Source organism: Magnolia sinica, chromosome 12, assembly GCF_029962835.1.
Source record: "Magnolia sinica isolate HGM2019 chromosome 12, MsV1, whole genome shotgun sequence".
In the NCBI taxonomy this organism is placed as follows: domain Eukaryota; kingdom Viridiplantae; phylum Streptophyta; class Magnoliopsida; order Magnoliales; family Magnoliaceae; genus Magnolia; species Magnolia sinica.
Window position 1 is genome coordinate 55,200,198 of NC_080584.1, and position 26,655 is coordinate 55,226,852.

Genomic DNA, 26,655 nt, shown 5'->3' on the forward strand with positions numbered 1-26,655 from the left:
ACGCGGCTCATTTTGTAGCACTGTCCAGATTTGCACCGTACTTAGTGGATGATGAGGAGTGGAGAGCCCGCCGATTTGAGGACGGCTTGTGTTACGGTCTTCGAGGCCGTGTCATTGGGCATGAGCTCCCGACTTTCGAGGGGGTGGTACGGAAGGCCCAAATTTTTGAGGCTGAGTGGGCCGGTTCTCAGTCTGATTGTGGTCAGAGGAGAGACCGAAAGAGGTAGGCTCCTTTCGTTGACTCCCAGTAGCGTCGACCATAGCAGAGACGCACAGGTCACCCATCTTTTCGAGCGCCAGCACCACCTCCGAGGCAGTTCACCGGCTCTTGTTTTAGGTGTGGTGTGACGGGGCACTGTATGTGGGAATGTCCTCACTCCCACCAGCAGCAACAGCCGAGAGGTCCATAGCAACCTCCACCATAGTAGTAGTAGAGACCCCCACAGAAGCAGCGACAGCAGCCCCCACCCCCGTGGCCACCTTAGCAGCAGCATCAGCACCAGCCTTCGAGACCGCAGCAGTAGAGGCAGCAATTTCGACCACCTCAGTGATAGCAGCAGCAGCAGCACGCTCAGAGGGACAGGCGCCTCCCTAGTCGGCTCAGGCTAGGTTTTATGTGGCTCAGCAGGACCTACAGTCATCTGGAGGAGTGGTCGAGGGTATAGTTTTAGTATCTACATGCATTGCACATGTGTTGTTTGATTCTAATGCATCACATTCTTTTGTGGCTAAGAGTTTTTGTCGATCGACTGGTTTACCGTTGGAGTCTGCTCGTGAGGGCTTGTCAGTATCGACTCCTTTGGGGAAGACTACAGTATTAGGCCGCTTCTGTTAATCTTACCCTGTGCTAGTGGGAGAGATTTTCTTGCCTGCCGACTTGTATGTGCTGCCGATGTCAGATTTCGACGTCATCCTGGGCATAGATTGGCTTGCCGAGTACCACGCTATCTTGGACTGCTCCGAGAGGACAGCCACGTTCTACATACCCGGCTTGTCACAGTTCAAGTTCATTGCTGAGCCCAGAGGAGAGCCATTGTCTTGCATGATGTCGTGTGCCATAGAGGAGCCCATAGTGGCGAGCATCGACCAGTTGTCTGTGGTTTGTGATTTTCCCGACGTGTTCCAGGAGATTCCGGGATTACCGCCTCACCGACTCACCAAGTTTCAGATTAATTTCGTGCTCGGTACCACGCCTATTTCAAAGGCCCTGTATCGTATGACACCATTGGAGTTGCGGGAACTGCAGAAGTAGTTGGACGAGTTGCGTGAGTTGGGCTTTATCAGTCCGAGCAGTTCACCGTAAGGAGCGCCGGTACTCTTCATGAAGAAGAAGGATGGCTCGTTGAGGCTCTTCGTAGATTACCGCGAGCTCACAAGGTCACGATCAAGAACAAGTACCCGCTCCTGAGGATTGATGATTTGTTTGATCAGCTGCAAGGTGCACAGTTCTTTTCGAAGATTGACCTGCATTCCGGTTATTATCAGATTCGGGTCCGAGAGGAGGACATTCCGAAGATGGTATTAAGGACTCGCTACGGTCATTTTAAGTTCCAGGTCATGTCCTTCGGATTGACCAATGCACCCGCGGTCTTCATGTAGTTGATGAACGAGGTCTTCCGTTCGTATCTCGATCAGTTTGTTGTAATCTTCATCGATGACATTCTGATTTATTCGAGGAACCCGTGAGGAGCATGAGCAGCATTTGGAGGTTACGTTGTAGACCCTCTACGCACATCAGCTCTATGCAAAGTTGGAAAAGTGCGAGTTCTGGCAGGAGGAAGAGAAGTTCCTCGGTCACGTGTTGATGAGGGAGGGTGTCGCAGTGAACCCTTCGAAGGTTAAGGTAGTGTGTCAGTGGGGCCAGCCCACGAACGCATTTGAGATCCGCAGTTTCCTTGGTTTAGCGGGCTACTACAAGCATTTTATTGAGGGCTTCTCTCGTATTGCAGCCCTACTGACCAGGTTGACTCGGAAGGGCGCAGAGTTTATTTGAAACGACGCCTGCGAGCGAACATTTAGGGAGTTGAAGGACCTCCTCACATCTGCTCATGTCCTCACTCTTCCTTCTGGGAGTAATGGATTTATCGTATTTACTATTGCCTCACATATTGGGTTGGGTGATGTCCTGATGTAGCACGGGAGACCAGTGGCTTTCACGTCTTGTCAGCTCAAGGTCCATGAGTTAAACTACCCCACGCATGATTTAGAGCTGGTTGCAGTTGTCTTCGCACTGAAGGTGTGGAGACACTATCTCTATGGGGTTAGGTTCGAGCTCTTCTCCGACCACAAGAGCTTGAAGTACCTCTTCTCGCAGTCTAAGTTGAACATGAGGTAGAGGCGTTGGATGGAGCTCCTGAAGGACTATGATTTCGATCTTCAGTACCACCCGAACAAGGCGAACCTGGTGGCAGATGCCCTTAGCCGTCAGCCACGCGGCCTAGTGGCATATATGATGATTCAGGAGTGGCGAATGCTTGAGGATATAACAGAGTATGACTTCGAGTTTGGTTTGCAGTCTTCTATCGTACAGTTATCCAGCCTGTCGATTCAACCCTCTCTTGTCGTGAAGGTAATTAAAGCTCAACAGACAGACGAGTCATTACAAGATTACCGAGCAGAGGCAGCATCTGAGAATCAGGCAGATTGGCATATTGGTACAGATGGTGGACTTCGCTTCAGAGGCCGATTACGTGTCCCGGATATTCTTGAGTTACGTAGAGATCTTATAACCGAGGAACATTGATCGCGGTTTTTTATCCATCCTGGCTCGACGAAGATGTACCGTGATATGAGGTGACAGTTTTTTTGGGCGGGGATGAAGCGCCAGATCGCCAGTTTTGTGACCAAGTGTGACACATGCCAGCGTGTCAAGGCCGATCATTAGAGACCCCCTGGTTTATTGCAGTCGTTGAGTGTTCCGATGAGGAAGTGGGAGCACAAGTCGACAGATTTTATTATGGGTTTACCGAGGACTCAGCGCGGTCATGACGCCATCTGGGTTGTTGTGCATCGTCTAACGAAGTCCGCACACTTTATTGCTACTCGTGCGACTTGGCCTTTGGATCGGCTTGCGAGATTATTCATTGAGGATATTGTGAGACTATATGGCGTTCCAGTCTCGATCGTTTCTGACTGAGACCCGGGTTCACACCTCAGTTTTGGGAGAGCTTCTAGAGAGCGATGGGGACTGATTTACAGCTCAGCACCGCGTACTATCCGCAGACCGATGGCCAGACCGAGAGGGTCAACCAGATCCTTGAGGATATGCTTCGGGCCTGTGCAATTGATTTCGGTGGTAGCTGGGATGGGCATCTGCGATTAGCTGAGTTCACATACAATAACAACTATCAGGCAACCATCAGCATGACTCCTTTTGAGGCACTATATGGCAGACAATGCAGATCACTGAGTTGTTGGACCGAGGTTGGAGAGCATCGTCTCCTAGGTCCCGTGCTTGTGCAGGAGACGTCAGAGGCTATTGATATCATCAGACAGAGGATGCGCACAACTTAGAGCTGACAGAAGAGTTTTGCTGATCGTCGGCGTCATCCCTTGGAGTTTGATGTGGGGGACCATGTGTATCTCAAGGTCTCGCCCATGAAGGGCGTAGTTCGACTTAGAGCGAAGGGCAAGCTTGCCTCGAGATTCATAAGACCTTTTGAGATCACTGGGTGTGTTGGCGTCGTGACCTATCGGCTTACCTTACCATCTTAGTTGTCTGGCGTCCACAACATTTTTCATGTCTCCATGTTGAGGAAGTGTGGGTTAGACATCGTTCCTGTTATTGATTGGCAGCCGTTAGAGGTTCGTGAGGACGCTTCCTGTATTGAGCAGCCAGTCTGTATCCTTGATCGGAAGGAGTAGGTCCTCCGAACCAAGATCATTCCGTTGGTGAAGGTTCAGTGAGGTCACCATTCTGTTGAGGAGGCTTCTTGGGAGCACGAGGCAGAGATTTGAGAGCGCTATCCCCATCTCTTTGATGATTGATTATGTGTTGTATTTTGTATGCTATCTCTGATTTTGTATAGTGATGTTATGTTTCTTCCACCTCATGAGCTATGACTAGTTATGATGATTGTGTAAATTTCAAGGACGAAATTTTTATTATGAGAGGAGAGCTATAAGCCCCGTATCCTAGACCATACCGTTCCGTGGACTTTCGCAGTCTTCCAAGTCAAATTTTAGCAACCTTCGACCCTTAACCGGTATTTGCGCATGACCTGATTCACACACCGTCAACCCGAGTCGATTCAACCCGAGACTTGTACCCTAGTGACCGCGCCGTCGCCGCGGTTCCGATGTCACGTCTCGTGTGCCAATTCGATACTCTGGCTAGGAGATGTGGGGCAGCGTTCAGTGCGAGGAAAACGTCGCACATGCAAGTTACGAGAGAATCTCTATGAGATGTCACCTTAATCAATTAATCAATCATCCCATTATGTCAAGTACATGTCAAGTACACCATCACCTCTCACCCTTCCCCAAGTAACCCCAAAGTCAAAAAGTTCTTACACCACCCATGCCTTTCTTACACCATCTACCACAAAAGTCAAAAAGTCTCTTACACACCCATCCCTCTCTCTCCCATCCATCACTCTATCACATCTCTCTCTCTCTACAACACTCTTTCTCTCACTTTTTAAAACTCATTTCCAAACAACCAAAATACCATACGTCCAAGCCTCCCAAGCCACTCCAAGAGAGCCACAATTGTGGCCCAATTTTCCTACCCTTTCATCTCCCATCTCAACCATCCAAACCCCATCTCCTCCATTAAGATCGAAGCTAAGGAGCTAAGGAAGCCAAGTGAGCAAGAAGATCGAACGGTGGGTACTTTTATAGGCTAGTTTTTCTTGTTTTCATGATGGGTCAAGTGAGGTATACCGATTGATGGTATGGAACTCACTTCGGATCCTAAGATGTGGTTGATGGCCTACCTTGATTATCAATATCATTCCATGATGAGGCCATTCTCCAAATTTTGGCTGCATCCAGCGCTCAGGTGGCCCACACCATAAGAAACAGTGGAATTAAATGTCTACCCTTGAAACCCTTTTCCGGGTCACCGAATTTTCAGACTCAATGTGAAATTTGTTTTTACTCTTTGTCCAGGTCTCTGTGACCGTATGGATAGATTGGATGGCATACAAACATTGTGGTGGGCCCCACTTGGGACCCACAATGATACATGTGATTTATTCCCACCACTCAGGGACGGTGGAACCCACTATGGGGTATGTGTTTTAGACATGCCGTCCACCCATTCCACAGGGATAGGGGGTCCCACTGCTGTTGACATCAGCAGGGTCTGTGGGACCCACCATGATGCATGGGTTGTACCCAATTCGTCCAACCATCATAGAAGCTCATTTTTATGGCATGAGCTAAGGAATGAGTCAGACCTATAGATCAAGTGGACCCCACTTGGTATATGTATGGGGCCCATCTTGAGTTATTTATGGCCATCCATTGAGACCCCACCTTGATTTTGTATGAGGCCCATCTTAGTTTATTGGTGCGGCCCATTTGATATACATAAGGCCCATGTGATTAGGCCCATTGTGATGTATTTTAAGGCCCATGGGCTATGGCCCATTGCAATGTACATAGGCCCATTAATGCGGCCCATTTGATGAATGTAAGGTCCATTAATGCGGCCCATTTGATGAATGTAAGGCCCATGTGATACGACCCATTTGATGTATTGAAAGCCCACTTGGATGTACACAAGTCCATTGCAATGTGTGACCCTACCATGGTTTGTGTAATGATGTTTATGACGGTCGTACTTTGGGAGCAATGTTGGTTTGACGTCCACATTGTAAGAATAGTGTTGGTTAAATGTCCGCATTATAATTCTCCCTAGGGCCCATTATTAGGCCCATACTTGTAGGTCGTCTAGGCCTATCTTCGTTATAAATAACATCCATCACCATATAACATGTTTAGTATAGTTCCATGATTCATGATCATACACATCATATGTATGCCTGATATGAGAAGTGACTGATTATAACATATGCCTTCGGGCAGATTGTTTAGGGGTTCCCGAATGAGCGGTGTTGCCCAACATGAGTGCATGATATGCGCAGGAATACTGCATGACTGGATAGTGCGATTCATGCATTCGCATTGTATGATATGGTACTATACGCCCTAGTGAAATCAGGGCCATAGCCTCTACAGGCGTATCGTGGTTGGCAGGATTGGATACCGAAAATCTTATTCTATATGGGGTGTTATAAATATCCCTGGGTGAAAGTCCCTAAACCCTAATTATACCAAGAGGTTGTTCTAACGTCTAGACCGAGTGGGTGCATGAGCGCCGAGTGTCGATTACCAGATGGTCCCGCTTTCCACTGTGTCATGGTCAGTTGAAAGGGGATGCGGCCTTACCCAACTGAGAGGAGGAGGCAAAGCTAGGCTGAGTCTGACCAGCTCGAGGAAAGGGTCCGCTATTAACGAGCCGAACCTGATATTGGCAGGCGGATAGTGAAGTCTCTTTCACTCAGCTTATTATGCGCGATGGGGCGGCAATCTGGTTGGAGTGTACTAGACCCCAGTGATATTCCAGAGTTGAGCTGTATTGATATATGGACTTAGATGAGGATTCGCATGCTTGAGTTGCATTTCGCACCGCATGGCCTTGGTATGGCCGACATCATCCATGCCTCACATCGCATAGCCTTGGTACGGCTCATGGCATTCATAGATTCATCAACATATTCTGCATTACTCTGATACTGCATAACTATTACCTTGCACACACACTTTCACCGCCCTTTAAGCTTTCCATAAGCTTGTACACGATCATTGCGTGTAGGTGATGTTGGAGCGCAGCAGCGCTGAGGCAGGAGCGCTTAACAGATCATTTTAGAGTTTTTGTTCAACATCATTCTATTTCTCTTTATGTTCATTGTACTTGTAAAGTTTTTTATCATAGTAGAAATGTGATGAAGTTTTTGGTTATTGTTTGTGGGTTATGTATTTGGTTATGCTTATTACGAATCAAACTGATGTTGAAAATCCTCCTCGTAGCTTTCCAGGATTGGAACTTGGTGAATGGGCATTGGGAGCCAAAAATGGGGTTCTATGGAGGCTATCAGCACCGGATTCGACAATTGAGAATTTTGTGAGCCCGGTTTCCGAGTTTGGGGCGTGACAATATCCCTACCGAGAATCAACGTGCTTACATTTTCACTACACCACTTGACAAAAGCAGGTTTAACAAAATGAAATTTGATCTTGGCATGTGCATTTTAAAGTGATTATTTATGTCTATTTGTATCATAGTGTATATAATTGCTTGATTTGTTTTCAAATTTTTGAATATAATGCTGGAAATCAGTTTTCTGGCCGGTACTCGACCAGTCGTGAATCTACACGACCAGTCGTGCTATGACCGGTCGTGTACATCCATGACTAGTTGTGAATCGCGTGAATCACTTATAATTTAGGAAAATGCTTTTTTTTTCCTTCATTTCTTCTTCACTCTTCATCGGGCCGATGCACAACCAGTCGAACCCATCCTTCAAAATCTTCAAAGTTAGTGCTCCTTTTGCATTTTTCTTATAGATTTGAGTCTAGATTTCTTCTATTTGACGCTTGAAGTTTTCTATTTTCAAATTTCGTTAAGATTTGGAGGTTTTCTTAGGTAAAATCTAATTTGAGAAAACCCACTTCTCAATCCTTTGTAACTCTCTATTTTCTTGAAATCCTTATTACAAATGGCATCTAGAGGTAGAAAAACAACATCCCATGGTCCTTCTTCCTCTAAATCAGCCCCTATTACTAAACGTCATCTTCGGGCTCCCGAGGACAATCCATCCTATGTTCAGGACATCAGATTATGTAATGTTATTGTTGAACATCCTGTTGACATTAATCATGTTGCTCCATTTGAGATCCTTCATATGCTCCAAGTTGTATGTTGGGATAACTTATTACATTGGGGTGGGCTAGCATACCGATCCATTACCTAGTTTATGTTTGCATGCATATGTGATTTTTCATTGGAAAATTTATCTTTTAAGATAGCCACAAGAGAAGGACCATATGACATTGATTGTCATTTGATTTCAGCTCTTATGGAAATTCCTGTGAATGATGAGGGCATTCCTATCCATAACTTATCTGAAAAACTCTCAGTATCTGAAAAACGCATGCTCACAAAAGATTTATGCAATTTGGATATTCAATGGACTCATAAAGGGAATGCGCTTCCTTCAAAATATCTATTACCCAAATACAGAGTTCTTCACAAAATATTTGTGTCTAACTTGTATCCTCGTTCGGGTAATAAATCTGAATTGACTTCCTCCATGGTCCATGTTCTTCATGCTGTTGCTAGCGGTGCCCATGTTTATCTACCATCCTTGATTTGTCACTCCATTATTTAGTTTCAACTCCATCCAGGTCACAATGACATTCCTTTTGATTATTTGATGACTATGTTGGCTACGCATATGTTAGTCGATAAGCTGATTGGAGAGGCCCCTATCCATCATCTGATATTTAACAATTCTAATATCAATAAGATGAAGCTTGACTTCCTTCCTGGTCAAGGTGTTGGTGGTGGCAATGCTGAAGCTGAACATGAGGAAGAAGCTAGTGATCTTCCTCCTGATGATATCAACATGGATGATATATTTGAAGAACTTGAATCTAATTCTCGAAATGATCCAGATTATGAGCCTTCCGAGTTTGATACATGTCTGCGTGTATTAGAGGATAAAGTTAAGAATATGAATGTTAAGATGGAAAACATGTCTGTTGCCCATGATTTACAATTCAAGTATATGCGCAAATATCTTAGGCACTTGAACAAGGGCTTGTATCAACTTGATCCTTCCATCCCTGCTCCTTCATCTGGTTCAGATTAGTTATTTTAAGTTAGCTCGTTTGTTATAACTTTATTACTCTTGTGTTAGCTTAACTGGTTTTGAGACTATAGCTATTTTTTACTTAGCTCTGTATATGAATTATGTGAGTTGTTTGTGCTGGTTAATCATATCTTGTCTTATTTCCACTCATATATCTCTTTTCTTATTTCTCCTCAACCATTTATTCTATGCTTCCTTTGTCCTATTGTGACAAAAAGGGGGAGACTGGATATAGATGTGATGTGTGTCTAATGAATGATTATGTTATGAGGAGGGAGTATCATTGTATGTTACTCAGGGGGAGTATGTGCAGAAGTGGACTGTATTGAATATTGAGTTACAGGTTTGCAGGATCATGATGTTATGTTGAATATTGATTTACAAGCTTGTAGGATCCTGTATGCCGATTGATAACAACTGGTACATGATATAACAACTAGTGCATAATTCTTTAATCAGATATTCTATGTTATGTAACATATCTTGGGAGTGTGCTTTGTCACTAATTTGACAAAGGGGGAGATTGTAAGTGCTATAGTTTATAGCCCTTTTTGTTGTCAAATTTGTGGTGCCAAAGACACTATTATGAAGCTTACATCTGTGAAGAACAATCTCTACTCAAGATCAACTTTGTTTGACAAGTACTGTTCGCAAGTCAAGAATCTCAAGAAGCTTTCAAGTTCAACATCAAGATCTCAAGAAGCTTTCAAGTTTGAGCTCCATCAAGACTTCAAGCCTTGCAAATTTCAAAGGTCTTTTGTTTCTAAGTTTCAATGTCCTTACTTCACTATTGAGGTATGACTGACCTTAGGTTGACCTTTAGAGTAGGTCATTCTCGATACATAATTCATATGTTTTATATATGTGAGTTTAGGTTATTCTAAGACTAGTCCTGAACTTTGTTCGACTAGTCCTAGCACTACTTCGACCTATCTAAGAATTTGCTAGATCAGTCGTAAGTTTGTTACAAAATTTGGATATTTTCTGTTTGGCTTCGACTAGTCATGGGGTCTATTCAACTCGTCGTATGAATAGTGTCTACTGTTGTTTCGACCAGTCGTAGACCTATGACTTAAAATACAGTGTTGAAATTCGGCTAGCTTTGACTAGTCATGAGCAACCTACGACCAGTCGAAGGGGACCTATAACTAGTCGTAGACCACTTACGACCAGTCGTAAAACTGTCAGATCTTATCGCGCCCGAATTTTCAAATATTTGTTGGTTCTACGACCAGTCGTAGAGGTCTTTAGACCAGTCGAAGACGTGATTTGTTCACCTATAAATAGAGCATGAATCTCAGAATTAAATAATGAAATTCAAGCTACTTTAATTCAACCTTCCGAGAGATAAGTCTATACCCCATTTTAAGCTAAGTGTGCATATTTAATATTCTTTTTCTTTAGCTTTCCTTATTTGATTTTGTTTCTATATTCCAATCTTATTTGAAAAGAGGAATTGCTATATTTCATCTTCTTAGAATCAAAATCAAATAGAGCTATGCCCAATTTGGTTTAATTTAAAATCTATTAGAACCTAGAACCATTATAAAGTGAGTATTGGACATTGAACTTTGACATTCAAATCTCTACTCCGACTTGATTCTTCTGGGTTACTGTAACAAAGGAAAAAGTTAAGTACATTTGTATAATTTACTTTCATTTGGTTTTCTTTTGGGATTTGCTAGAAAAATCTCATTGTATTGGTTATCTGAGGAGAGCCAGGAAAACTTAGAAGAGGGGTTTTTTTAATTGTGTAAGCCCACAGAGAGAAACATAATTGTGAAGGTTTTGGGTGAACCTGAAAAACCTATCTTTGATAGTGAACGCTGATATCCCCTGTGTGAGGTATTAGGAGTGGAGTAGCGCTGTGTGGCTGTTGTTGAACAGTTGGTGCACACACAGGTAAACCACTATAACTCTTTGTCTTGTGGTTTGAATGCTTGCTTAAGTTTTATATCTCTTTTCAATCAAATTTATGGAATGTATGTGTGGATGTGAATGTTGTAAAATTTACATTTCAAGCACAGTGGGAATGTTGTAATAATTTAGTTTTAAATTCCTGCAATTTATTTCAATTCCTTGCTATTTTTTTATTCCTCTTTGGTTTGAGTTTTTGATACAAAGGACGTTCTAGAAATAAGGTTGTCCTGCCATAAACCCTTGGTTTTTATGGTGTAAGGTTGTCCTTAGAACTGAATTCCCATCAACCTCTCAATACTTGTTTTGTGAGGTTGCTTTTATTTTAGTATTGTGATTTTTTTTAGTTTATTTGGCTATCTATCTTTCTTTATTCCGCTGTTAAAGTTTTATTTTGGCATTGTCCTATTCACCCCCCCCCCCCCCCTCTAGGACATATAGCTAGGCCATTTCAACCCGAACTTTAACCTATAACTTATAACCTAAACCTTAACCTATAAACTATAACTTATTCTCAATTCCTTAAAGCTATAACTTATAACCAAAACCTAAACTCAAACCTAAGCCTATAACCAAAACCTAAACCTTAACCAAAACCTATAACTTAAACCTTTACCTATAACCTATAACCTACAACCAAAACTTATAACCTAAAACCTAACCATAACTTAAACCTAAAACCTAAACCTATAAACTAAAACCTAAACCTAACCCTAAAACCTAAATATATTCTCAAATCCCTAAACCTAAACCTACACCTAATCCTAATCTCAACTCCTTAACCTAAACCTAAACTTGAAAACCCAAACCTAAACCCGATCCCAAACCCGAACCCAATTTCCAAAACCTAAACCTAAACCTATTCTCAATTCCCTAAAGCTATAACTTATAACCTAAACCTAAACCTATAACCTAAAACCTAAACCTAAACCTATAACCTAAATGTATTCTCAAATTCCTAAACCTAAACCTACACCTAATCCTAACCTAAAACTAAACCTAAATTTGAAAACCCAAACCTAAACACTATCCTGAAGATGAACCCGAACCCAATTTCCTAAACCTAAACCTTAACCTTAACCTATTCTCAATACCCTAAAGCTATAACCTATAACCTAAACCTAAACCTAAACCAATAACCTTAACCTAAACCTAAAACCTAAACCTAAACCTAAAGCCTAAATGTATTCTCAAATCCCTAAACCTAAACCTTAAACTATTGACAATTCCCTAAACCCTAACCTATAACCTAACTCAAACCTAAACCTATATCGTACACTTATAACCTAAAACCTAAATGTATTCTCAAATCCCTAAACCTAAACCTTAACCTATTCTCAACTCCCTAAACCTTAACCATTAACCTAACTTAAACATAAACCTATAACCTACACTTATGACCTAAAACCTAAATGTATTCTCAAATCCCTAAACCTAAACCTACACCTAATCCTAATCTCAACTCCTTAACCTAAACATAAACTTGAAACCCCAAACCTAAACCTGGTCCCAAACCCGATTTCCTAAAACTAAACCTTAACCTATTCTCAATTCCCTAAATCTTAACCTATAACCTACACTTATAACCTAAACCTAAACCTAAAACCTAAATGTATTTTCAAATCCCTAAACCTAAACCTACACCTAATCCTAATCTCAACTCCTTAACCTAACCCTAAACTTGAAACCCCAAACCTAAACCCGAACCCAAACCCGATTTCCTAAACATAAACCTTAACCTATTCTCAATTCCCTAAACCTTAACCTATAACCTAACTTAAACCTAAACTTATAACCTACACTTATAACCTAAACATAAACCTATACCTAAACCTAAAACCTAAATGTATTCTCAAATCCCTAAACCTAAACCTACACCTAATCCTAATCTCAACTCCCTAACCTAAACCTAAACCTAAACTTGAAAACCCAAACCTAAACCCGATACTGAACCCGAACCAAAACTTGATTTCTTAAACCTAAACATTAACCTATTCTCAATTCCTTAAAGCTATAACCTATAACCTATAACTTATAACCTAAACCTAAACCTCCGACGTAAACCTATAACCTTAACCTAAACCTTAACCTATGTACTAAAACCTAAACCTAAACCTAAACCTCCGACGTAAACCTATAACCTTAACCTAAACCTTAACCTATGTACTAAAACCTAAACCTAAACCTAAATTAAAACCTAAATGTATTCTTAAATCCCTAAACGTAAACCTATACCTAATCCTAATCTTAACTCCTTAACCAAAACCTAAACTTGAAAACCCGATCCCGAACTCGAACCCAATTTCCTAAACCTAAACCTTAACCTATTCTCAATTCCCTAAAGCTAAAACTTATAACCTAAATGTAAACCTATAACTTAAAACCTATTCTAAATGTATTCTCAAATCCCTAAACCTAAACCAACACCTAATCCTAATCTCAACTCCCTAACCTAAACCTAAACTTAATCTTACAAACCCAAACCTAAACCCTATCCTGAACCCAAATCCGATTTCCTAAACCTAAACCTTAACCTATTCTCAATTCCCTAAAGTTATAGCCTATAACCTAAACTTAAATCTAAAACTTAAATGTATTCTCAAATCCCTAAAACTAAACCTTAACTTATTCTCAAATCCCTAAACCTTACCCTATAACCTAACTTAAACCTAAACCTATAACCGACACTTATAACCTAAACCTATACCTATAACCTAAACCTAAAACCTAAATGTATTCTCAAATCCCTAAACCTAAACCTACACCTAATCCTAATCTCAACTTCTTAACCTAAACCTAAACTTGAAACCCCAAACCTAAACCCGAACCCGAACCCGATTTCCTAAACCTATACCTTAGCCAATTCTTAATTCCCTAAACCTTAACCTATAACCTATCTTAAACCTAAACCTATAACCTACACTTATAACCTATAACCTAACCTCAACCTAAACCTAAACCTATAAATGAAAACTATAAACTAAAACCTAAACCTAAACCTAAAACCTAAATGTATTCTCAAATCCCTAAACCTAAACCTACACCTAATCATAATCTCAACTCCTTACCCTAACATAAACTTGAAAACCCAAACCTAAACCCGAACCCGAACCCGATTTCCTAAACCTAAACCTTAACCTATAACCCAACTTAAACCTAAACTTGAAAACCCAAGCTGAAACCCGATCCCGAACCTGAACCCAATTTCCTAAACCTAAACCTTAACCTATTCTCAATTCCCTAAAGTTATAACCTATAACCTATAACCTATAACCTAAACCTAAACCTATAACCTAAACCTAAAACTAAAACCAAAACCAATACCTATAACCTTAACCTAAACCTATAACCTAAACCTAAACCTATAACCTATAACTTAAACTTATACTTAACCCTAACTGAGGTCCGAACGTGCTCAGGGAAGAACTTCTGAACGTGCTCAGGGAAGAACTTCTGGTCGAAACGGACCACGAACTCCTCCCATGTCCAAACAAACTGAGGTCCGACCATCCTAGATATAGATGACCACCATTGACGGGCCTCACCCTGAAGAAGATAGGTTCCAAGGGATACTCTCTGACCCGTATGACACTGAATAGTGTCAAAAATCCTCGCAACCTCAGTGCGCGAAGCCTCAGCGGCAGAAGGGTCAGGATCACCACTAAAACTCGGGGGATCATGCTGCCGGAACTCTCGAGCTATCGCACTAGCTCGTGGTAAATCAGACTACCCAGAAACCTCAGCGGTAGCTGGCTAACGGGTCTGCAATGCGGTGGCAACAAGCTGCATCAACTGATGAAAATGTTCGGCTCCTATAGGTACTGTCGGAAAGGCAGGGGCGGCACTCGCCTCAGGAGGAGGCACGGGTGCGACCGGCGGAGCAAGAGCCTCTGAAACTGGAACAGTAGGCTGAGGAGGGGGAATAGGTGGGGGAACTGGAGCAACTGGAGGTACGGGCGCTACGGGCTCAACTGGAGGAACAGGCTGGATCGGGACCTTAGGAATTGGATCCTCAACAACGGGAGCAGGATGGGTAACTCGGGTGCCTCGTCCACGGGCACCACGACCACGGACGCCACGACCAATAGTGCCATGACCACGGGTGCCACGTCCATGCGGCATCGTCTACAAAATAATGATGACGCAAGGAATCAGGACAATTATAGGCTCAATACGGAGTGAAATGAAGGATTTCGGGACACTACTTGTCCCAAGTTCTTGGCAGACCTACGATGTTATCCTTAGTCATTCTAGGATTACTTGCTATGCTCTGATACTAACTCCTGTCACGCCCCAGACTCGGTAACCGGACTCACAAGGAACCCGATTGCCGGTTCTGGCCGCAACAGCCTCCGTAGTACCCCATTCTCGGCTCCTGAGGTAGGTTCCGATCCTGGGATCTTACAAGGAGGATTTTCATAACAGTATAATCATTTCCAATATGAGCATACCCAAGATCACAGTAAGTACTTCTGAGAATAACAAAGGCACACATCGTAAAATCCACTAAAAAATTGAACTTTTACATCATCCATAAGGTCCAAAAGGACATACATGAGAGTAAAAGGAAAAGAGAGAGAAATCAGCAACACTGGAGTCCTCACTACTCAACTTAACTCCACTCTCTGCTGCTACGGCACCTACCTAGAGTATCCTGCACGCATTAATCGTGCATAAGCTTATAGAAGCTTAGAGGGTGGTCTAAGTGTGTGACAATGGTGCATAGAAGAATAGTAGGAGGTATAAGGAGAGAAGCATGATCAATGAGCATATCACTAGCCTTACCAAGGCTTACCATGAATGCGATGCAATGAGTAATGGGTATCATACCAAGGCTATGCATGAAGGGGGGCTTGTACAGCTAATGCTAATACGATGCAAGTAATGTCAGACCTCATATCCAAACCATAAGTCAAGTACATTTTCAATCATAAGGAAATCACCAGGGTCCATTACACTGCTGAATGACTTCCGCTCTGTAGACCCCGCACAGTCAAACGAGCGTAAGAGACCTCACTACCCGCCTGTGGACAACCAATCACCAACAAGGCCTGAAGGTAGCGGACCCATTTACGAGCTGGTCGAACTCAGCCTAGCAATGCCTCCTCACACCAGGCAGGTAAGGCCACACCCCTATTCAACCGACTATACGACAGTGAGAATCGCGGCCTAACAGTATAAGGCCCTCGTGCGCTCATGTATTCCACCCGGTCACGGCATTGGAGCAAATCCTTGGTACCATAGAAGTTTTGAGAATTTCACCCATGGGCATCCTATACACCCGGTATTCTCAACTAATATTTTCGGTGTCCAAATATACGGCCATCCACGAATACCGCTGTGGAGGTAAGGCCCTGATGAAGTAAGGGCGTATATCCACAAGCTATGCAATGCCAGATGCATGAATCACATAATCACCCATGCATCAATCCCAAGCATCCATCTCTTGGGGAGATACCAACATGTCCTACACAATGACACAACCATGGCCAATCAAACCTCAACCAAGCATGCATATGATGCGTATGGGAGTGGGCCATGAAGATGAATAGGGGCGCTAATGAGGTGAAGATGAACTCTCTACCTAACCATGAAGGGTCTAGGTACTTAACCAATTCCTCATAAGGAATACAACCTCTAGTGGGGGCCCATATACCTGGGGTAGTCCACGAGACTAAGGAGAATAATGGTATGGGCCTAAATAGATGAAACGGGCCTAGCAAGGGTCAATAGTGGGCCTTTAACCACCCATAGAAGCCTATGGGCCTACCTTAGGGCCACCAATGTGGGCATCCAACCACAATTGGTCCCAAGAGGTTGCCCATCTCTAATTGATCATAGATCAAGGCCCAAGGCCCACACAACATCAGAAATAAGAAATGGACAGCCATAACCATACCACAAACACTCATGTTGGGCTTAAGAAATGCGGCCCAAGGCCTATCCAAAACATGGGTCCAAGGAAAACACACATACCCCAACCTATATATACCGTTATGGGCCCATAGGGGAAAGGTTAGGGCCCAACATAAAGGCCACTAATCCCATATATTGTGGGTGGCCTAGTGGGTAGCCCATTGCTCAAACCACATGGGCAAATGTCATGCTCTTAGTCAAGTAAGTTGGGCCTACATCCTGGCCCAAGTATTAAAGTTGATTTGGTGGGCAACTAAGGGTTCATCTACTTGTGTAATCCAACCCACTAACCCAATACATTAGTATGGTAAAATGGCCCAAGAGTTCAATGGGCCTATCTGGAAAGTTCCAGCTCAATTGGGCCTAAAGAGTTCAACAACTAGCTACATTCGTGGACCCAATTAAATTCAACTGTGGTGGGCCTCAAAAGTGCATTTATTAAGCTCAAAATTTAAGGAATTAAAGGTATAAATTATTCCCTCTAAGATCTTCACAATGTGGTGGGCCTCACTCCTCAAAATTTCAGTCCGAAGGCTAAGTATAATTAAAACATGTTGCTGTCCTAAATTTGGGCACTTCATTGGAGTGGGTCCAGGGCCTCTAAAACTCTGAAAATTGAGGTCCAACGTCCCTCATCATGCATAAAATGAGAGGTAACCCAAAAATATGGCTCACCATCAGAGGAAATATTTTTGAATTATGGTTTTATCAAGGCATATTGTTAGACTATACAGCAGAAAATCTGGCGGTCCAACTATCTTGGCCCATTCTTTTGGATGCCCAAATGAGGTCTGTTGGAGCTGAAATTTTATAGAGTGATACTACCATAGGTGGGTCACATCCTTACAAAATTTTAGAATTTTTAAACATCTATAAATATTTTAATTCATTTAAAGAAGTCAATCTATCCTGAAAATCAGACTGATCTGGACACCATGTTGTAATGGGCCGGTCCAGCCATCACTATGGTGTGTACAGGTGTCCATTAGCCTCAAAATTTTGTAGGTGGGTCCCCACAATGGGTGGTCCACCTTCCTGTAAATATTTATAATTTTTTACACACCTAAATCTATTTTAATAAATTTTAGAATTCTAACCTATCCAGGGTGGATTGCTGCTGGAACAGTGCAAAAAATCTAGGCTGTCCACCTCACTTGGACCACACCTTTGGCACCCCTATGAATGTCAGATGGGGCTGAAATTTAGGAGACATCAAGATGAGATCCCCACCTTTTAGAAAAGTATATTTGGTGGATATGAATAGTCCCCCAAACAGTCCCAAAATCTGGTCCAAAATCAACCAGAAACTGTCCAGAAAATTCTAGACAGCAACATGTACTTGGATAAAATTAATTATATAAGTTAAATGAAAAGGGGAAATACTCCAAGAACTAGGTGCTATGGCCCTCCTTAGTGACCCCCACAAATTTTCAAAACAAATCCCAAGGTTACCACACTTGCATGCATCAATAAAGGTCAGCAAATGGGACACCCAACCATAGTGTAAGTGGGTATGGATGTCCCACCCTAGCTGGACTTTTCTGGACTATCCAGGCCCACCAAGTGGACCACACACATCATCAGAATTCATAGGAAAGGTAGAAGAAGAGAAATAAAAATATTTCAGCCATTGGGAGAAGGCTCCGTCACTATTGAGCCTTCCCTAACACAATCACACCCATATATTGCATTTCCATCTATATTTTACCATGGATCTTCATCATGCATGACCTACACTTGAGATGAATGGATGAGATACCATCCCAACCATGATGCAAGGATCTAGATGACCCATCAAGTTATGGAATGTGGAGAACCCTCCATGATGGGGTCCATCAAGAGGAAACCCCATGCATGGGACATGCATGCATAAGATGGACCATTTAGCCACATCCAAGGAATTGTGTAGGATCTCCACCATTGATTAGTGGGTCCTACACTTTCCGAATGAAAGAAGAAGAAGATCTACATTATGGAAAAGATATTGCATAGAATAAAGAAGCACCCACCTAAATATCTTCACCAAAACTTGAATCACCAAGCTCCAAATGCTCCAAGGAACCAAGATAGATGGATGAAATGGGTTTTCAATGGATGGATTAAGAAGAAAAAGGAGGAGAAGGGGCTAGAGAATTTAAGAATTTTTGGAGGAATGTTGCTAGGGAAGAAGAGAAGAGAGAGAGAGAAAACGAGAGGGAAAGAGAGAAAAATCTCTTTTAAGCTAAGTAATCATGAGTTTCTTACCTTGGATAAAGAAGAGAAATCATGGCAATAGGGAGTTAGAAACAATGTTGTAGGGTTAGTAGACTTTTTAGGTTAGTGGGTGGTGTTTTAAAGATGGGTGGTGTTGAGATAGGGCCTAGGTAGTGTGTGTGTGTAGTGTGTATTGAAAATAGTTCCAAAAGATGGGACCTACCTAGAAATCCATGCACACCTCCCCTAGGTGGGCCACATGATGATGATCAAGGGCTTAAAAAAACAAATGCACCAACTTACGATCTACACATCGGATGGACGCACAAGACGCATCATTGGAACCGCGGCGACGATGCGGTCACAATGGCATAGGTCTCAACTCGATCCGAGTCGGGTCTTCACGACTGGGCTCACGGATGACCGTAAATACTATCTAAGGGTCACGGGTCGCCGGCATCGACCGGTAGGACCGCGGAATCAAGATGGATGGAATGCATAGTCACACACACACACATGCACACATGCAAACTCAGGTCAGGTCCCACAACCCTCCCCAGCAATAAAGAAATTTCACCCTCGAAATTGAACAATCTACGACAAAATAAAAGATAAAACACCACCATCATATAGCAATCATCATATAAGGAAGGCAATACAAACAATCATATATCAATCAATCATCAAACAAATGGGGATAACGTTCTCTAATCTCGACCTCACGTTCCCAAGATGCCTCGGCCTCTGAATGATAACCCCATTACACCTTCACCAAGGGAATGACCTTGGTCCTGAGGACCTGCTCCTTCCGATCAAGGATACGAATCGGCTGCTCAATATAGGAAGCATCCACACGGACCTCAAGTGGCTGCCAATCAATCACAGGAATAGTGTCCGACCCACATCTCCGCAACATTGAAACATGGAATACGTTGTGGATCGCAAACAACTCAGGAGGTAAGGCAAGCCTATACGCCACAACGCCCACGCGCTCGGTAATCTCAAAAGGTCCGATGAATCTCAGGGCAAGCTTGCCCTTCACACCAAAGCGAACCATGCCCTTCATAGGCGAGACCTTGAGATATACCATGTCCCCGACTGCGAACTCGAGGGGTTGACGCCGACGATCAACAAAACTCTTTTGCCGGCTCTGAGCTGTGTGCATCCTCTGCCTAATAACATCAATAACTTTCGATGTCTGCTTTACAAGCTCGGGACCTAAGAGACGACGCTCTCCAACCTCGGTCTAACAACTAGAAGATCTGCATGGTCTGTCATAAAGTGCCTCAAAAGGAGCCATGCCGATAGTCGCCTGATAACTGTTGCTGTACGCAAACTCGGCGAGGCGTATATGCTCATCCTAACTGCCCGCAAAGTCGATTACACAAGCCCTGAGCATATCCTCAAGGATTTGGTTGACCCTTTCAGTCTACCCATCCGTTTGCGGATGATAAGCGATGCTGAGATGCAATGTGACCCCCAGCGCCTACTGAAAACTCCTCCAAAATTGAGACGTAAACTTAGAGTCTCGGTCTGAAACGATCAAAACTGGGACGCCGTGCATTCTCACAATCTTCTCAATGAACACCTTTATAAGTTGATCCATCGACCAGGAAGCATGCACTAGAACGAAATGAGCCGACTTTGTTAGACGATCGACTATAACCCAGATGGTATCATGACCGCGTTGAGTCCTCGATAAACCTATGATGAAGTCCATCGATACGTACTCCCACTTTCACTCTGGAACGCTCAACGGCTGTAAAGGACCAGGTCTCTGGTGATCGGCCTTGACACACTGGCATGTGTCACACTCGGCCACAAAATTAGCAATCTGGCGCTTCATCCCCTACCAAAAGTATGGTCTTAGCAATAAGGCAAGCCAATAAGCTCAACATTGGCAATACCAAATTATTCAGCAGGGAAGAACATCTCACCAACCAAAACGGAACACGATAATATCATCAACCTAACACAGCGATCTTTCCAAAAATGATAGTCTGACTACTCCACAAATCCAGCCTCTGCTCAATATTCCTGAAGTGACTCGTCCGTCTGCTGAGCCTCGATCACCCTGGCCACTAAGGAGGGTTGAATCGACAAGCTCGAAAGCTGAACAATGGAAGACTACAGACCGAACTTAAAGTTAAACTCGGATACATCCTCGAGCATCTGCCACTCACGCACCATCATCTATGCCACTAGGCCTTGTAGCTAGCGGCTGAGCGCATCTACCACCACGTTTGCCTTGCTCGGGTGGTACTGAAGGTCAAAATTATAGTCTTTTAGCAACTCCATCCATCGCCTCTATCGCAGGTTCAACTCAGACTACAAAAATAGATACTTCAAGCTCTTATGATCCGAGAAGAGCTCGAACCTGACCCCATATAGATAATGCCTCCACACCTTCAATGTGAAGACAACTGCTTCAAGCTCCAAATCATGATAGGGTTGTTCAGCTCATGGACATTGAGCTGGCGCGAGGCATATGCCACTGGCTTCCCATGCTACATCAATACAGCACCCAAGCCAACTCTAAAGGCATCAGTAAAAATAACAAAACCCTCACTCCCATCAGGAATAGTGAGAACAGGAGCGGATGTGAAGCGGTCCTTCAACTCCGTAAATGCCTTCTCGCAAGCGTCACTCCAGACAAACTCGACGCCCTTCCGCGTCAACCGGGTCAGCGGTGCTGCAATACGGGAGAGACCCTGGATAAACTGTCGGTAATATCTCGCTAGACCAAGGAAGCTACGAATCTCGGACACGATCATGGGCTGGCCCCACCGACGCACTGCATCAACCTTCGAAGAGTCCACAGCGACACCCTCCCTCGTCACCACGTGACTGAGGAACTTCATCTCCTCCTACCAAAACTCACACTTCTCCATCTTCACATGGAGGGTCTCAAGCACAATCCGTAGGTGCTCAGCATGGTCCTCTCGAGTCCTCGAATATACAAGAACATCATCAATGAATACCACCACGAACTAATCAAGGAACCACCGAAAAACCTCATTCATCAGTTACATGAATATAGCGGGTGCGTTGGTCTGTCCAAACGACATGACCAGGAACTCGAAGTGACCATAACGTGTCTGGAAAGCTGTCTTTAGAATGTCCTCCTCTCAGACCCGAATCTGATGGTAACCAAAATGCAAGTCTATCTTAGAAAAATACTATGCACCCTGCAACTGATCGAACAAGTCATCAATACGGGGAAGTGGGTATTGGTTCTTGATGGTGACTATGTTGAGCTCACGATAATCTACACAGAGTCGCAACGAACCATCCTTCTTCTTCACAAACAATACCGGGGCTCCCCAAGGTGAACTATTGGGACGAATGAAACCTAACTCCCGAAGCTCATCCAACTGCTCCTGCAGTTCCCTCAACTCCAACGGTGCCATCCGGTAGGGGGCCTTCGAGATGGGCGCAGTACCGGGCACCAAATCAATCTGGAACTCCACCTGCCGACGTGGAGGCAAACCCGGGATCTCCTGAAACACATCCAGGTACTCACAAACAACTGGCAGCTGCTCAATACTCTCTGTCACAGAATCCTCAACGACTGAAGCCAAGAAACTAGATAATGGCTCTCCTCTGGGCTCAGTGACAAACTAGAACACTGGCAAGCCTGGAATGTGAAACATAATCATCCTCGCGGCACAGTCTAAGATGGCACCATACTCTGCAAGCCAGTCCATACCCAGAATCACATCAAAACCTGACATCGGCATCACGAACAGATCGGCAGGAAGGAACATCTCGCCCACTAACACCGGGCAAGAAGGACAGCGACGGGTCAACATCATAGACTTCCCCATGGGAGTCGAAACGGTCAAAGCCTCTGACACGGACTCCGATGGAACACCGGTCGATTGGCAAAACTGCTCGACCATAAAAGAATGGGAGGCACCATAATCAAATAAAACATGAGCAATGCAGGAAGAAACAAGAAGAATACCCTCGACTACTCCACCGATCGATGATTGCGGGTCATGGCCTAGCGCTTGCTGTGTAGAATAGACGTAGCCCTGAGCTGGTAGGGGAAGCAAACCAGAAGACTAAGGGTCCTGAGTTTGAGCCTGCTTGGCTATTATACACACTGGAGCTGCTGTCTCTACTGCTGTTGTCTCTGCTGTTGCTATCGCTGCTGAGGAGGTCTGCTTGGCTGCCTCTGCTGCTGAGGAGGAGCCCTAGGAGCGGTGGGTGGAAGCTGAGCTTTCTGCTACTACTGAGGAGGACGAGGAGGAGGCAACTGCAGTGGCCTCTGCAGGTGAATGGGGAGAGGGCACTCACGCCTCCGATGCCCGGCCTGTCCATAGCCGAAGCATACACCAGAAAAGGGGCCGAAAGATGGTGCTGACGATGATGATGAAGCTACTGTCTGAACCATAAGCTGCTGAAATCCTGACCTGCCCCTCCATCTCTGCTGACGGTGCTACCTGGAACTGTCGGCTGGTGCCCTCCTCTTCCGGTCTCCACCGGAACTCTGCTCTCTCGACCTCTGGGTCATAGCCCAGTCCTCCTAATAAACCAGTGCCGATGAACGACCTGGTCAAATGTCTCTAAACAATGCCTTACCACATGACTGCGAAGGGCAGGACGCAAACCAGTCACAAAACGACGAGCCCTCATCTTCTCATCATTGGTGAGATGAGGAGCAAATCTAGACAAGGCCAAGAAATGGGCCTCATACTGAGATACAGTCATATCACCCTGCACTAGGGTCTCAAACTCGATCGCCCACTGGATCTGAACGTGCTCAGGGAAGAACTTCTGGTCGAAACGGACCACGAACTCCTCCCATGTCCAAACAAACTGAGGTCCGACCATCCTAGATACAGATGACCACCAATGGCGGGCCTCACCCTGAAGGAGATAGGTCGCAAGGGATACTCTCTGACCCGCAGGACACTGAATAGTGTCAAAAATCCTCATAACCTCAGTGCGCCAAGCCTCGGCGGCAGAAGGGTCAGGGTCACCACTGAACCTCGGGGGATCATGCTGCCGGAACTCTCTAGCTATCGTACTAGCTTGCGGTAAATCAGACTGCCCAGAAACCTCAGCGACAGATGGCTGACGGGTCTGCAATGCGGTGGCAACAAGCTGCATCAACTGTTGAAAATGCTCAGGTCCTATAGGTACTGTCGGAAAGGCAGGGCCGGCACTCGCCTCAGGCGGAGGCATGGATGCGACCGGCGGAGCAGGAGCCTCTGAAACTGGAACAGCAGGTTGAGGAGGGGGAATAGGTGGGGGAACCGGAGCAACTGGAGGTACGGGCGCTACGGGCTCAACTAGAGGAATAGGCCGGATCGGGACCTCAAGAATCGGATCCTCAACAACGGGAGCGGGATGGGTAACTCGGGTGCCTCGTCCACGAGCACCACGACCACGGGCGCTACGACCAATAGTGCCATGACCACGGGTGCCACATTCATGCAGCATCGTCTACAAAATAATGACGATGCAAGGAATCAGGACAATTATAGGCTCAATACGAAGCGAAAAGAAGGATTTCGGGACACTACTTGTCCCAAGTTCTTGGCAGACCTGCGATGTTATCCTTAGTCATTCCAGGATTACTTGCTATGCTCTGATACCAACTCCTGTTACACTTCAGACTCGGTAACCGGACTCACAAGGAACCCAATTGTTGGTTCTGGTAGCAACAGCCTCCGTAGTACCCCATTCTCGGCTCCTGAGGTAGGTTCCGATCCTGAAATCCTACAAGGAGGATTTTTATAACAGTATAATTATTTCTAATACGAGCATACCCAAGATCACAGTAAGTAGATCTGAGAATAAGAAAGGCACACATCACAAAATCCACTAAAAATTTAAACTTTTACATCATCCATAAGGTCCAAAAGGACATACATGAGAGTAAAAGGAAAAGAGAGAGAAATCAGTAACACTGGAGTCCTCACCACTCAACTCAACTCCACGCTCTGCTACTACGGTACCTACCTAGAGTCTCCTGCATGCATCAATCGTGCATAAGCTTATAGAAGCTTAGAGGGTGGTGTAAGTGTGTGACAATGGTGCACAGAAGAATAGTAGGAGGTATAAGGAGAGAAGCATGATCAATGAGCATATCACTAGCCTTACCAAGGCTTACCATGAACGCGATGCAATGAGTAATGGGTGCCATACCAAGGCTATGCATGAAGGGGGGCTTGTACAGCCAATGCTAATGCGATGCAAGTAATGTCAGTGCTCATATCCAAACCATAAGTCAAGTACATTTCCAATCATAAGGAAATCACCGGGGTCCATTACACTGCTGAATGACTGCCGCTCTGTAGACCCCGCACAGTCAAATGAGCGTAAGAGACCTCACTACCCGCCTGTGGACAACCAATCACCAACAAGGCCTGAAGGTAGCGGACCCATTTACGAGCTGGTCAGACTCAGCCTAGCAATGCCTCCTCACACCAGGCAGGTAAGGCCACACCCCTATCCAACCGACTACACGATAGTGGGAGTCGCGGCCTAACGGTATAAGGCCCTCGTGCGCTCATGTATTCCACCCGGTCACGGCGTTGGAGCAGATCCTTGGTACCATGGAAGTTTTGAGAATTTCACCCATGGGCATCCTATGCACCCGGTATGCTCAACTAATATTTTCGGTGTCCAGACATACGGCCATCCACGAATACCCCTGTGGAGGTAAGGCCCTGATGAAGTAAGGGCGGATATCCACAAGCTATGCAATGCCAGATGCATGAATCACACAATCACCCATGCATCAATCCCAAGCATCCATCTCTCGGGGAGATACCAACATGTCCTACACAATGGCACAACCATGGCCAATCACACCTCAACCAAGCATGCATATGATGCGTATGGGAGTGGGCCATGAAGATGAATAGGGGTGCCAATGAGGTGAAGATGAACTCTCTACCTAACCATGAAGGGTCTAGGTACTTAACCAATTCCTCATAAGGAATACAACCTCTAGTGGGGGCCCATATACCTGGGGTAGCCCACGAGACTAAGGAGAACAATGGTATGGGCCTAAATAGATGAAACGGGCCTAGCAATGGTGAATGGTGGGCCTTTAACCACCCATAAAAGCCTATGGGCCTACCTTAGGGCCACCAATGTGGGCATCCAACCATAATCGGTCCCAAGAGATACCCCATCTCTAATTGATCATGGATCAAGGCCCAAGGCCTACGCAACATTAGAAATAAGAAATGGACAATCATAATCATACCACAAACACTCATGTTGGGCTTAAGAAATGCGGCCCAAGGCCTATCCAAAATATGGGTCCAACGGAAACACACATAGCCCAACCCATATATACCACTATGGGCCCATAGGGGAAAGGTTAGGGCCCAACATAAAGGCCATTAATCCCATATATTATGGTGGCCTAGTTGGCAGCCCATTGATCAAACCACATGGGAAAATGTCATGCTCTTAGTCAAGTAAGTTGGGCCTACAACCCGGCCCAAGTATTAAAGTTGATTTGGTGGGCAAATAAGGGCCCATCTACTTGTGTAATCTAGCCCACTAACCCATCACAATAGTATGGTAAAATGGCCCAAGAGTTCAATAGGCCTATCTGGAAAGTTCCAGCTCAATTGGGCCTAAAGAGTTCAACAACTAGCTACATTCATGGACCCAATTAAATTCAACTGTGGTGGGCCTCAAAAGTGCATTTATTAAGCCCAATATTTAAGGAATTAAAGGTATAAATTATTCCCTCTAAGATCTTCACAATGTGGTG

At 44.4% G+C, this 26,655-nt stretch overlaps 1 protein-coding gene across 1 annotated transcript; it reads right to left on the reverse strand.

Moving 5' to 3' along the window:
- Window positions 1-333: 333 nt before the first annotated feature.
- Window positions 334-24,359, reverse strand: LOC131220076 (uncharacterized). Its single transcript, XM_058215047.1, has 3 exons — window positions 24,087-24,359; window positions 23,976-23,999; window positions 334-591 (listed from the first exon to the last, which is right to left on the reverse strand). Exons 1-3 carry the CDS (start codon window positions 24,357-24,359, stop codon window positions 334-336), a joined length of 555 nt encoding a protein of 184 aa, XP_058071030.1.
- Between the last annotated feature and the right edge of the window lie 2,296 nt (window positions 24,360-26,655).

Excerpts from the sequence above, each read along its gene's own strand:
- LOC131220076 (XM_058215047.1), bottom strand. The coding sequence starts at position 24,359 with ATGCTGCATGAATGTGGCACCCGTGGTCATGGCACTATTGGTCGTAGC. Across the intron at positions 24,000-24,086 it reads CATCCATGCCTCCGCCTGAG|ACCCGTCAGCCATCTGTCGC; the intron begins GCGAGTGCCGGC and ends ACCGCATTGCAG. Across the intron at positions 592-23,975 it reads GTCAGCCATCTGTCGCTGAG|GGAGGCGCCTGTCCCTCTGA; the intron begins GTTTCTGGGCAG and ends TGAGCCGACTAG.